This window comes from Vipera ursinii, assembly GCF_947247035.1.
Source record: "Vipera ursinii genome assembly, chromosome: 6".
Classification (NCBI taxonomy): Eukaryota; Metazoa; Chordata; class Lepidosauria; order Squamata; family Viperidae; genus Vipera; species Vipera ursinii.
In genome coordinates, this window is record NC_139515.1 from 48711907 (window position 1) to 48725750 (window position 13844).

The 13844-nt window shown below is 35.0% G+C and overlaps 1 protein-coding gene across 1 annotated transcript in view; it reads left to right on the forward strand.

Moving 5' to 3' along the window:
• Nucleotides 1-13844, forward strand: part of OTOGL (otogelin like) — a gene marked incomplete at both ends in the record, with an annotated part of 101193 nt that overhangs the window by 57209 nt on the left and 30140 nt on the right. Inside the window, 10 exons of the mRNA XM_083365354.1 lie at nucleotides 3146-3262; nucleotides 3552-3708; nucleotides 4494-4520; nucleotides 5642-5809; nucleotides 7105-7383; nucleotides 7865-7982; nucleotides 8177-8256; nucleotides 9423-11770; nucleotides 12596-12773; nucleotides 13540-13682. Coding sequence (XP_083221480.1) covers nucleotides 3146-3262; nucleotides 3552-3708; nucleotides 4494-4520; nucleotides 5642-5809; nucleotides 7105-7383; nucleotides 7865-7982; nucleotides 8177-8256; nucleotides 9423-11770; nucleotides 12596-12773; nucleotides 13540-13682 — 3615 coding nt within the window. The remainder of the gene's footprint in view (nucleotides 1-3145; nucleotides 3263-3551; nucleotides 3709-4493; nucleotides 4521-5641; nucleotides 5810-7104; nucleotides 7384-7864; nucleotides 7983-8176; nucleotides 8257-9422; nucleotides 11771-12595; nucleotides 12774-13539; nucleotides 13683-13844) is intronic.

Genomic DNA, 13844 nt, shown 5'->3' on the forward strand with positions numbered 1-13844 from the left:
GAGCTCAGCAGGCAAGGAGGAAACAGGGACAGGGAAGAAGCAGCAGCTGTTGCTGGAAGAAAAGGTCCCCTGGTTTGTTTCTCCAGCCAGGAGAATGCAATCAGCGCTGATGAAATGAAAAGCCGGCACACAAGCATGTAGGAAAGGAGGTGTGTTTATTTAGTTCTGCATCAGCTGGCAGCTTGATTGGGTTACCATAAGGATTTTTGTACAGTTTTTACAGCATTTTGTAATTCAGAGGCTCAGTTTGTATGCTTTGGTTATTGGAATATTTTAGTCTGTATTTTAGGCTAGCAACGAGTCCAAAGTGTTGACTTCTGTAGGTTTAATACCTTTAAACAAATGTAATTAGTTTTACCCCCTTATCTTGAGTCTGTCTATGGCTTTTAGAAAGTTTATTTTGAAGGTAAACAGGCTTAATTTAAGGCTAAAGCTTTTCATAATTGTGGAAGCCTTTCAGCCTTGTATTGTAACATTGTGACACGTGACATGCCTGAGGCAGTTTAAAGGGGGAAAAATGGAGTTTATGTGTTTCTTTATTTTGTGAGGCTTTCTTGCTTTGCACTTGATTCCTGTGTCTTTAAGGGTACAGGGAAGGGATTGGGGAGGAAGGTGCATTCTTACTACACTGTGGAAGGAGAGCACAGAAGGGAGAGAGGAAGAAGGACCAACCAGCTAGCTCAGGGGTCTACAAACTTAGCAACTTTAAAACCTGTGGACTTCATCTCCCAGAATTCCTCAACCAGCCATGATGGCTGAGGAATTGTGGGAGTTGAAGTCCACAACTCTTAAAAGTGCCAAGTCTGAAGACCCCTGAGCTAGCTGGTAGTGGTGCATATTAATAGACATGGATAAATTCATCATACATTTGTCAGTGAAAAGGAAAGTGATTCAGCAAAGGAACAGCCACCGAAGAAATTAAAACTGGTACTTTTCCCCTTTATTTCTACAGTTTGTAATATTTTATTAGATTATAGAATAAAATACAAAAATACAAAAGCAAATAGTAGGACACAGTGGGGAGGGAAAAGGGGGAAAAAGTGAGGGGGAGAAGGGAAAAAGAACAGACTTTCTCTGTTGCAGTAGAAGGAAGCATTAACATTGAAGCTCAACTTTTTCCTTTTCCATAATATTATAAACTAGACATTTCTATAACAACAAATGAATCTAATCAGTAAAACCCAAAATTCCCCCTTTTTTAGTTATCAAGTTTTTGACACCTTGCTAAGCACTGGTGGTACTCAAATATTGTCATGTACTAAAAGTGGTACAATCTGTGAAAAGGTTGAAAAGCTCTGATTTAGAGAATAGGTTGATTCCCTCTTCATTGTGGTAACCCCTGAGATACTGGAATACTGTTATCATGTTACCCCTATTTCTTCTTTTCATTACTAGACATACCAAATTCCAGCAACTCTTCTTTATATGTTTGTAGCTTTATATGATATGTAAACCATTTTTTATATATTTGTGGCTCTTTCCCATACCAACTGAATAATGATATTTACTGCACCATGGGCCAAACAACATATGTAGGAAGATCTGTAACATTTAAATTCTTGGGTGGATTTTTCTATGGGGATGCATGTAACATATATTTAGCTGAAGCAAGATTGTTTCTAAAAATACAAAGTTTATCTTGTCTGTGATATTCTGCTATATAAAAGTGCAATAACCTTGTCTTACCTGTACTGTATTATCATATTACAGATTTTTTGCGGATTTGTTTTTTTTGCTCTTAAGTAGATTTCTCCTGTTTGCTGCCTTACTGTGATATCTGATATCTGTTACAAGTGAAACAATTTTCAATATGAATAACAGAAATCAATGCACTGTACATACAGACTATACTGTATAACATTTGAAAAATACAATGTTTAATGCATAATTGCTTGAACAATAATCGAGGGAAGAAAATATATGCAAACATCTGCAGCACTAACATTTTCTCCTCATGTCTCTTTACTACTAATTGTTACCTTGGTTATATTTTGCATGTTTTTCAGGAGTCAATTTATTGTTTATTTTTTAATTGAACTTATGAATGGTGTAAAGTTATCAAATCAGCAAATTTTAAGCAAAAGTTGTTAGAAAAGGAACTTTTCTTCTATTTACAATTTCTAACCAACTGTTTTGGAAACAGTTATGATGTGTGATAAAGAAAACATTTAACTGAGTATCAAAAAAAGCATAAGAATATATATTTGTTTTAAAAGCAAAATGATAAACAATTTTTCCAAGTTAAATATTTTTATTTGAAAGGACATTATGAAGCTAACTTAGTAAAAAGAAATATAAATTCAGTTTTTAAAAGGCTTTTGAATTTTTAATAAATATTTTTAATGGATAACAATCATATTTTTAATGGATAATAATCATATGTCTGGGTATGGCAGTATCTGAAAGAAGAGAAGAGAAAGAACTGAAGAAAATCACAAATAACAAAGACCTGCAAATAGCAGTAGAATGACTGTGGCAAAAGAAATAAACATAGTATTAATAGTCATAGGTGCCTTGGGTGCAATCCCAAAATTTCTAGAGCACCACTTGAACACCATTGGCATTGACCCAAATCACCATCAATCAATTGCAAAAGGTAGCTTTACTTGGAAAAGCTTACCTTCTGGGACAATACCTTTAGCACTATGAAACAACATCTGCCTATCCCAGGTTTTTATGAAGGACTCGATAGGTGGATAAGAATGTCAAATGCAATCTAAACAACTGACTGACTATGCCAGACATGTCAAACACAAGGCCCGGGGGCCGGATCCGGCCCGCGAAGTGCTTTCCTGTGGCCCGCGAAGCCATCCTGGAAACAGTGAGGGAACAGCCCCCACTGCCTTGGCCCTGGCCCAGAGACCCTCCTTCTGCCAGAGACCCTCAGATCTGTCCCACTCCTGCCCAGGCGCCCATAGGCACCCTTGATGCGAACGATGTAGAGCTGCCCACGCCCACCCAGTAGGCCATATGCACTCTAGCCACGCCCACCCAGTAGGCCACGCCCACCCGGGCCATACCTACCTGGCCCCCTGAGGGCAACCGCAATGCTGATGCGGCCCTCAATGAAATTGAGTTTGACACCCCTCGACTATGCAACTTGACTGTTACGTTTGATAGTCATGCTTTATTTCTTTTTCATTAGTGTGCAAGTCCAAATGAGACCAACAAACAATGTGAAGTCCATCAGAGCAAGTTCCCCTATGCCAAAAAAGAATGTTTAGTTTTATACAGTGATATTTTTGCCTCTTGCCGTAATGTGGTAAGTGAATATTTTTATTCTGTAGTTTCTCAAACTGGGCAGAACAGTTTGTAGCTCAAGACTTAATATGGAATTAATGTTCCTCCTTCTCTTCCTCCTCCTTCTTTTTAATGTGCCTTTTGAACTTTCTAATATCATGCTGATACATTTTTGCAGATATCTATACCCTATGATACAAAGATAATGTAAGATGAGCTTACATTATACTAATTTTAAAACCTCTCTTGTTTCCTGATGGACTTTACGTCTTTAATTATTCCATACTATTATTTTTCTCCCTATTTTCCAGATTGATGTAACATCATTTGTGAAAAACTGTCATACAGATACATGCAACTGTAATCTTGGTGGAGACTGTGAATGTCTGTGTACTAGCATTGCAGCTTATGCTCACAAATGTTGCCAGCAGGGTGCAGTAATTCACTGGCGATCTCCTTCTCTCTGTCGTACGTATGCTTTTTGTTATATTACTAAATACAATCCCTATAGATTATTTTACACAGTGTTTTCCATTAAGTCATAGCAGTTCAGTGTGCTAGAATATATACGTAGATGGTGAGAGTAGAAAGCATAGCATAGGATTTTTTAAATCTACTGTATACTTTTATAATTGGTCTTTATGTTAATCAGTACAGCTTTTACAACCAAATTTTCCTAACTTCCAGACGCTCTCCTCTCTCCCTTCCAAATCAAATGGAGACAGGGCCATGCTAATTAATTCCTTCTTCAACATCACATGGACCATTTAGTTACTCCTTCAGCCATCTACCCATACAGAAATGTCTTCAGGCAGAGAAACTTTCCTATTTATAAACTGCATTCATGGAGGGCCTCATGTGACTAGAACTATACTAATGTAAAGTAGAAGCATCCATCTACTAATATATTTGTATATATTACTCATTTTTAAAAGAGCACACCTCTCTTTTTGCATTGGCTATTGAGTGTAGATGAAAATGTAAATGTATATGGACTGATTTTTTATCATAGGTAGGTGCATAATAGATAGATGCATAATAATAACATAAATCTTCATAACTAGTGGTCCTTTGTTGCTATATTTTCTTTTATTACTGATGAAACTGTGTAAATACTTAGCTCAGTAAAGGGCTTAATTAGAATAAGTATAAGTAGCTTTTTTGTGAATTCTAGTTGATTGTATATTGTTGTCATGAAAACAGATTCTGTTACTGTTGGCCACTGTTCATTATTACATTGTTCTTTTTTTCAGCTTACGATTGTGATTATTACAACCAAGGTATGCTTTTCTCAGTATTAAAGAAAATAATGTTAGGTACATATACACGAACCAAAGACAGTTATCCTTTTTTATTGAATAAGTAGTCTGCATTTGAAAATTGTTTCAAGTTGCAGAAATAAAACATGGTTATAATGCCATGTGGGATAATGAGCACAATTTGATGCAAATATTTGACTATTAATGTAAATACATTTAGATAATATTATTGTTGTTGCTCTGTTTCTAAAAAAGGTACAGATGCAAATATATTCAGGGACAACTGGTGTCCAGGATACAGGAAAATAACTGGCAAAAGGCAGGATGCCATTTTTCTGATGGCCAGGTCTTGTGATATTTTGAAACTAATTTTAGCCTCAGTAGTCAATGTTGACAGAAGCAGATGGTAAATTAGTATCCAGTAAAGGAAATGAATACTTTAAAAATTAATTAATAATTTTAAATTTGCATTTATAATACAAAGCAAATCTCTTTTTCTTTTTAGGCCTTTCTACAGTATACCTTTTAATGACAATCTTGTCTTCACAGTTTAGTTATTATTATCTCCTGGGGAATATGGAAATCGAACCTCTTGAATTTTGTCTTTGTTCTAATGCCAGTTTTTCTGTGAGAAAAAAGAGTTAATAGAAGTTTTTCTCTAATTCTTTAATTTTAGAAAATATTTTAGTAGTATTTTGCTGTAAAAATGAGAGGAAATCAGTTATTTAACTGATAGAAAGAAAGTGAAATTAGCTCATGTTTAAATAAGCATTTGGAGGAGCAAATGTTAACTTAGTTATCCCTACTTCCCAAAATTGGCTGAATCTATAAAGTAGAAATGTGAATTTAATATTATTGGCATCTTTTTCTGAATGGTGCATATCAAAGGGCTTTGTTAAGGCATATTGGCAAGAGCATATTGGGATAATATACCGGTACTAGCTGTTTAAATTATTGTTTGGAATGATCATGAAAATTCAAGATATTAGATGCACTGGTCATCCAGCTTTTTGGAAGTCTGATTTTATTTCCATTTTACTTTTGATTAATTTCAACAAGTTTTTGTGCTTTCAAATGGCTTGTCATTCTTAGGTAACTAGTTTTCCTATTATTAATTAACATTGTCATTTTTGTACTTCCAGAACTTGGGGAAGGTCCTTATATTTTGGCCAGTTATGGACAGAATGGTACAGTTATAGGTATCAATGTTAACAGCAAAAAGATATTTCCATTATTTAGAAACAATGTCCAAGAAAATGTATATTATAATTTTATGCTAACTCCTGGACTTTACAAAGATAAAATTTTATGTGAGTATTTACTTCTGATCCAATATAATTAAATTCCAGGATTTATACATGCAAAAAGATTAACTTTTGCTGTGCTAGATTGTGTTCTTTTAAACACATGTTCCAAATTGGATTAAATGTTATTGTAATAGACTTGATAAGAAAAGCTTTGATGGTGACAAGAGATAAAAGCCATAGTGGCGCAGTGGTTAGAATGCAGCATTGCAAGCTAATTCTGCTGACTAACGACTGCCAGTAGTTCAGCAATTCAATTCTCACCAGCTCACCATTGACTCAGCCTTTCATCCTTTTGAGCAGACATGTCAAACACAAGGCCCGGGGGCCAGATCCGGCCCGCGAAATGGTTTCATGTGGCCCCCGAAGCCATCCTGGAAACAGTGAGGGAACGGTCCCCGCTGCCTTGGCCCCGGCCCAGAGATCCTCCTTCTGCCAGAGACCCCTAGATCTGTCCCACTCCTGCCCAGGCCCCCATAGGCACCCTTGATGCCAATAATGTAGAGCTGGCCATGTCCACCCAGTAGGCCATACACACTCCAGCTGCGCCCACCCAGTAGGCCACACCCACCCTGGCCATACCCACCCGGCCCCCCAAGGGCAACCACAATGCTGATATGGCCCTCAATGAAATTGAGTTTGACACCCCTGCTTTTGAGGATGGTAAAATGAGTACTCATATTGTTGGGAGCAACATGCTGACTCTGTAAACTGCATAGAGCGAGCTGTAAAGCACTGTGAAGCAATATATATTGATATGATATTGCTATTGCTATTTTTCTATTTCCACAGTTAAAGCAATACAAGATAAATGTTAACTTTGTATGGAGTTGACATCAAGATATACTATTTGGGCATTGAGCAATTAAAAGGGACCTTTTTTTTACTTTTAGTAAAATGCTCCATAGCATTTTACCTGTTTTTTTTCTAGCAATATCAGTATAAGTCTCTATTTTGAAAATAGTTTTGGATATTCTGGCTATAAAAGGTTCCCAGAATTTGTCCCTTGAGCTACAGCAGTAAATACTTTCCCTTCCTATTGATGGTTAATTTAAAAAAGGACTTTTTAAATTTGTTAAAGGAAGTAAAAATACTTTCAGATGGGCAAGAAATATACTTGCTGGAAGTGGAACACATATTGCTCATTCCTTCCTTAATCTTACTATGGATTGATCTGTGGGATTTAGCTTGTTTCTCTGATTTTTTTTATCACTTATTCATTCCTACATATATTTAAATGCTGCTGTAATATGTATTAAGGCTTGTATATGTTGCTATGAATTTCATTTATTTTCTGGCAGCTTCATCTCTGATTTCACTTGAGTGTGCAGAAAGGCCAAATTACTTTCTTTATGTACACAATGACAACAGCATTTTCTTAGCACAGTGGGATGCAAGTTTGTCATTTCGTAGAAGAACAACTTTTATCCATCACCAAGGACTTTGGATCTCTGGTTATAGTGCATTTGAACTGCACAGCAACAGAGGTTTCTTCCTTACACTTAGCACTTCAGCAGTGAAAATCTTGAAATTTGTTGATTCCGAAGAATTCAAAAGCTTAAGTAGCTTCAGTATTGAGGGTGAGTTACACCTCACGATATATGGAAGATGCTGTCAATAAACCCCCATGCTGTAAAACCTATGATTTTTACCAAACTATAGTTACAGTCCTTACTTTGAAATTACCCATATAAAAACTCTTTTGAGAATAGATTTATTCAGCAGATTTTAGGTGAATCTTTGTAGAATTATATATTTTATTTATAGGTTTCAGTTGCTTTTGTTTAGAAGAACAATTTATGTTTTATAAATAAATATTCATTGCATATATTTCTACATAAATATTCTTTGGAATCACACTGTGGCCTATATTCCTAAATATATCTACTGTACAGCATATGATTTCATAAAAAAACACACATCTAAAAGTCTGTGCAATGGATATATAACACTATATTTGTTCGAGAAAGTACTGTATTTTTCCAATAGAAAAAGGCCAGCTTCAGTTCTGGTTTATAGAGAGAAATGTATCATTTACAAAATGATTTTAAAATTTCTTAGAACTCCATGCAGCAATACCTTACAGGAGGATGTGTGAATGGAGATATGAACCTTGCACAAATCCTTGTGTTAAAACATGCAATGATCCTGAAGGAACGGCATGCAAATTTCTTCCACCGTGAGTAAAAGAACATTTATTGTAATATTCAATATTATTTTTCCCTGGAAATGTCTACAAATAATATTAAACTGACTTTTGTTTTTTTACTTTAGTTCAGAAGTTCTATAGAGTGAATAATTCTAAATCCTGTTCAAGTATATATAGGTAAAATAAATACTTATATTGTATTTTTCTTGAATCTTTTATTGTAGAGTTGAAGGGTGCTTACCATATTGTCCAAAAGCTATGATCCTAGATGAAGTCACACTTAAATGTGTTTATCCAGAAGATTGTAAGTATGCTTTATATAATGTTCTTGCATCTGCACAAAATTTTATTTATTTATTTATTCATTCTTTTTTTTGCTGTAGTAATTAAGAGACTCTCAGTGGGTTACAATTATAACAAAAAACTCCATCCAGGGCTTAGCTACATATTAATAAAAAATATGCAGTCCCCTAAATTAAACCACAGATAAAATAATTAAATAACCAATCCAAAACAATTGATGGATGCCATCCCAGAGATACAATATTTGTGAGGCTCCATCCTGCTCATCTCACAGAAATGGAGGGCTATGAACAGATTGTCCTGGGAGCTCTGGTGAGTTGAAAGTAAGTATTGGTAACACTTGTGGAATACATTGGTTATCAGCAATATCAGTCAACAGTTTTGGTTTCATTTCATAACATTGCTATTCTGATAAGATTGTAAAAGGCATATCAGTATTTTAGGAAGCAAGTTATATAACAATAGTGAACACAGTTCTTCAAATACAAATTTGACAATAGCCAAACATTGATGTTGGCAAATGCTTAATTTTTTTGGGGGGGAAAATGTATCCTGAGGCCAATTTAGGCTCAGTAAAAGAAGTGGCCATATAATGGTGAAGTGGAAATGTAAAACCCAAAAGAAAGTGAAATGGATGGTTATCTGAAGGAGATAATAGGAACTTTGCACACTGTAACATATTATTGTGGAATCCATTTTTTAAAAAATAAGGTTTTTAATAATAATGTACTGATAAGAAGTGCTGAATTATAAATATGATGCATTGAACTGAATGAGGTTTTATGTTAATATGCAAAGAAGGTTGGTTATGTCGGTTTAAAAATACTTCAAAAGGAACTATTGGTTACATCTGTCATTATAAACTGCATCAGTAATTGCTTATAGATACATGAAAAGGTATATTATTATTATTAGTAATAATAAATGGAAAGTATTATGAAGCTATTCTCTACTTTTATTTATTTATCTATCTATCAAATTTAGAGATCACCCATCTGACTCAATGAACAACTCTGAACCTATTCTCTAAGAGAGTAGATAACACTGTACATGACATTTAGCACTGATTCCTGCACCTAGCACTGGGACAGTGACATCAGATTATAATTCTCAATTTCCATGTTCTTTTCAAAATAATATGGAATAAGACTTTTTTTTTCCTCCCAGGCATCCCTGTGAAACCATCAGAATCTTCATTTGGAACCAAACCAGTTAAAACAAACCCTACAATGCTAAGTTCCCAGATAACGAATATATCAGAAACATTTTCTCAAATGCCTCTTACTCTGGTTATTGAAGAGACTGAGCCAACCTATATTAACTTATCCACTAAAATCACAACTGAACCAACAACTGCCAAAGATGTTTATTCAACAATGGTATCTCATTCAAGCACGCATTTACCTGATTTGTTACCAGCTTCAGTATTCTTTCCTGAAGACAGCTACAACAAAACCACCACACCTGTGCTGCTTAGATCTCTGTCTCCAACAAGTACTTATGAAGCTCCAGTGGTTAGTGTAAAAACAATATCCTATAATAAAACTCCTAATTTCTTTTCATCAAGTAACCCTGCACCTACTGCTGTACCATCAGTGACTGCTTTTTCTTTAATAACTAAGTCAACTACACCATTGGAAGTTGCAGTTCCTTCTTCGCTGGTAGCTACAATTCTTCCAACTTCCACAATACTGAGAGATTTACCTTTAACACAAACATTTGCTGTAACTTCAGGAATCAGTTCTTATCTGTCTACACTTACAACAACTATGCCTCCAATTCCTGTATTTACTTCTAGATTTACTTCATTTGCATCAAGTCCTCATTATAGTATTTCAGTTTCAGACTCAGTGACTATTCAGCCAGATTTGAAATTGATAAATAAAACATTAACGCCTGCTTCTCTATTGTCAAAAAAACCACGTCTGACACCTTCTGAACATATTGCTTCCTTAACCACAAAATATTTTTCTACTGTTGCTGATGTAGTTAATAAAACAACTTCAATTACAACACAAAGTCCTCTTCCCATAAAGTCTTCTTTTAGTCCTCAAATAACCCACACAACGTCAACATTAATCCCTCCTCCAATTACATCTCAAAGGCCCAGAGGAACTGGGGAAGTGACACTTATTTCAAAGAGCTTTTATTTACGGCCTTCCACAGTTTCTCTTCTAACAGTTTCTCAGACTTCCAAATCAACAGAGACAAGTTCACTTTCAGCAGAAAGTAAACATGTGTTGCATGCAGATTCATCTCCAGTTCCAACTGATCTTATAAGTTTGTCAGAGTTTGCTGGTACCAGGGTTCCAAGCAGCATCCCTATTAAGATTTCACAAGATGAAGCACAAATAACTGATGAACCATTAGATTCATATCCAGAACCAGAAATTACATCAACAGTTAAAAGTGTTGATACTTTTGCTACATCATCTTCAGAAACCTCTCTTAAAATGTTGACAACAAGAGCTTCTACTCCTCAGATTTCTGTTACAGCATCACATTCTGGAAGTTTATCGGCAGTTCCCACCACTTCTGCTGTAGTACCAACTAGCGCTGGTAGAAAAGTGCCTACTATGTTGCTAAATGACCAATTGAGTGTAACAAATTCATCTTTAATTACAAATATTTCCACTATACATACTATGTCTTCAGTTTTTTTGACCACTTTTAATGAATTAGCCATGTCTTTGGGAACAAGAAGGCCTTTTTTGACTTCTTCATTGGATAGGAGAACTTTATCTTCCTTAACAGATGCTCAGTCTGCAGAACCAGCAATGGAATCAGCTTTGACTCTGGGCAAGCTTTGGAATATTACATCAACCCCACAAGATATTACTGAAAAATACTCAATCAGTCCCTCAGAAAATTTAGTTTCTTCTGCTGACACAATAGCTCTTCACAAAATTGCTGAAGTTACTGAATTCTCTCCCATAAGTTTTGATTTTCACACAACTACTACTTCAATCCCTGTTCCTGCAGTCTCTCAAGCATCCATTGATGTTCCGAATGTTACTGTCTTTACACCTAAACCATTCAAAGACTCTTTACAAACCATGCCTTTAGAAATAGATAAAGTTTCAGACTGGGTCAAAACAGAAATAACACAAGCTTCAAAATTTCAAAATATAACAAGCACTTTGTATGCCTTAAAAAGTAATAAAACATCAGAGGAAAACATTACAACGTATGCAAGGACTGAAAAGTCATCTCTACTACCTGTTCAGATGACTATGTATGCTAGTCAAAGCAGCACAACTTCAGTAAAACCAACATTTGATTTGTCTAGGATTCCATCAATAAAATCTTACTACCGTGTGACTAAACCAGAGGAAGTAGGTACCATCAGCTCACAGAATTTCACAATAACAGATTTATCTCAAGTCACTGCAAAACTTGTGGAAACCCAATCCACAGAGGCTGAAGTTGAAATGATGACAACAAAGAATGATGAACATGCTTCATTTGGCACAATAATACATACACTTGTATTTGTGACATCTTCAGAATGCATGGTAAAGATAGTTTTGCTTTCTTTTTTGTTTTACTTTTTACTTCTATATTTTTAAAATATCAAGTGATACCAGCTTTATTGGAGAAATTTCTAGTTTTTTCAGGCCGTGGAACCTGTTAATTTAAAAAAAAAGTGGTGGGATTCAAATATGTGAACAACTGGTTCTCTGTGTGCATGCCACTTCCAGAAGTCCATTCTGGGCCTGGGCAACAAAAAATTAGCTACCAGTTCTGCCAAAGTGGTGAGAACTGGCTGAATTCCACCACTGAAAACAACCCTGGGACTCTTGATTAAGAGGGATGGGACTTCCAAATGTCAGATGACACGCCCTGCCTTTTCACTGTTTCTAAATCCTCTCTGCAAGGTCACCTACTGGCTTTGTGGTAAGGCTGGATTATAACTTAAAGTCGTTTGGTTTCCTGTCCAGTGCTTTAAAGCACCACACTAAACTGGCTCTCAAGATATGTTTGCATATTTCTTAATTACAAAATGGTTCAGTGGTAAATATATCCTTTTATGATTATCCCTTAATAGCACATTTACCTTATAACTATTGTGACTAATAAAATTAGTGTTATTGTAGTTAACCTTCACATGCCAACCATAAGGAACATATGTGTTGTAATCCCAAAAATCTATATTTATAAGCCTACACATTTCTGAGGTTTTATGTTAAATGTTTATAAAAACATTTAGACTGCAATAGTCAGAGTTTCAATAGGTACATAATCACATTTTTATACTTAAAAGAGCCTGCTGATTTTTTGGTACACAAAATATGTCCTCATATGTCAATGACTCAATTTTTCCCCCCATCGTGAAAAAGCCAAGATACCTTGATCCTGTAGACAAATGTAGCCAGTACGTCTGCATTAACATGGAATGGATGCTGTATAATCTTTCAAAGAACTGCCATAAGAATGTGGAGAAACCTGACTGTGGTTTTCGAGGGATGCCAGTTCAGACCAACAGCGACAGCTGCTGTCCTGAATGGGAATGTCCTTGTAAGTCTTTGCATGGTATATTAGATTATATGTGAAACAGAGAATCCTAAACTTGCATTTTAAATATTACAGGAAAATTATGCCAAGAACATCCTAGAATGCCAATTTTATTTTATTTATTATTTATTTATTTAATCTTACTGTTGAAGTGCCTCTGGGCAGCTTATAAATTTACACCGTGTTTTAACTGCTTGTATAATTTTTATTTCTCATTTACTGAAATTTACTTTTTCCAGTATTGTCAAACAACTGGCTTGCTATATCCTTGCCCAACACATAAATTTTTTCATTAGGAGAATAAAATATGAAAGTCTGAATTGAAATAACATGTTATCTGATAAATGGCTGTATTTATGCAGAATGACAAATCAGCTGTTTGATTTACCAGTGAACAAGCAGAATTCCAGCGTTTGCAGGTCTGATCACTTTTGCTGATTGACACCAACTGTAATTGTAACCAAGTCAGACCATTCATTCCCTGGTGACTGTTTTTTGTGTGTTTGATGCATAGGTATCATTTTACTTATTTTATAAAGTATCCTTTTATCAGTATGATATATTGCAAATTGATTTTAGCATATGGCCTATTGAAATCATAGAGTACTTCGAAGCAAATATGGATAGCAGTATAACTGTATGATTTCTTAAGCAATTATTTTTATTATTACTAAATTCAATGTAATTGTAATTGATTCAGTGTATAATTCCAGATTGAAAGAAGCCTGAAATCTTAATGCGATCTCATTTATTGTAATTTGTTCCTTAGGTCAGTGTTCTATCCTCTCTGAACTGAGTATCATTACATTTGATGGAAATAATGTTGCACTATATAAAGTAGCATCCTATATTTTAGTCAAGTTACCCACAGAAATTATTGTGGCTCATATTGAAAAATGCCCTGCTAATCAGGTAGGAACCTTACATAGTACCTTGCAATAATTGGCATTTCATATTTTAAAAACTAAAGATAGAAACAAAACTTTTTACAATGCTTTGAAAATGTTTTGGAGTTTCTATATTTGTAAACACATTTCCTATTATAAATGTCAAAAAGTATGTTTCATTTATATA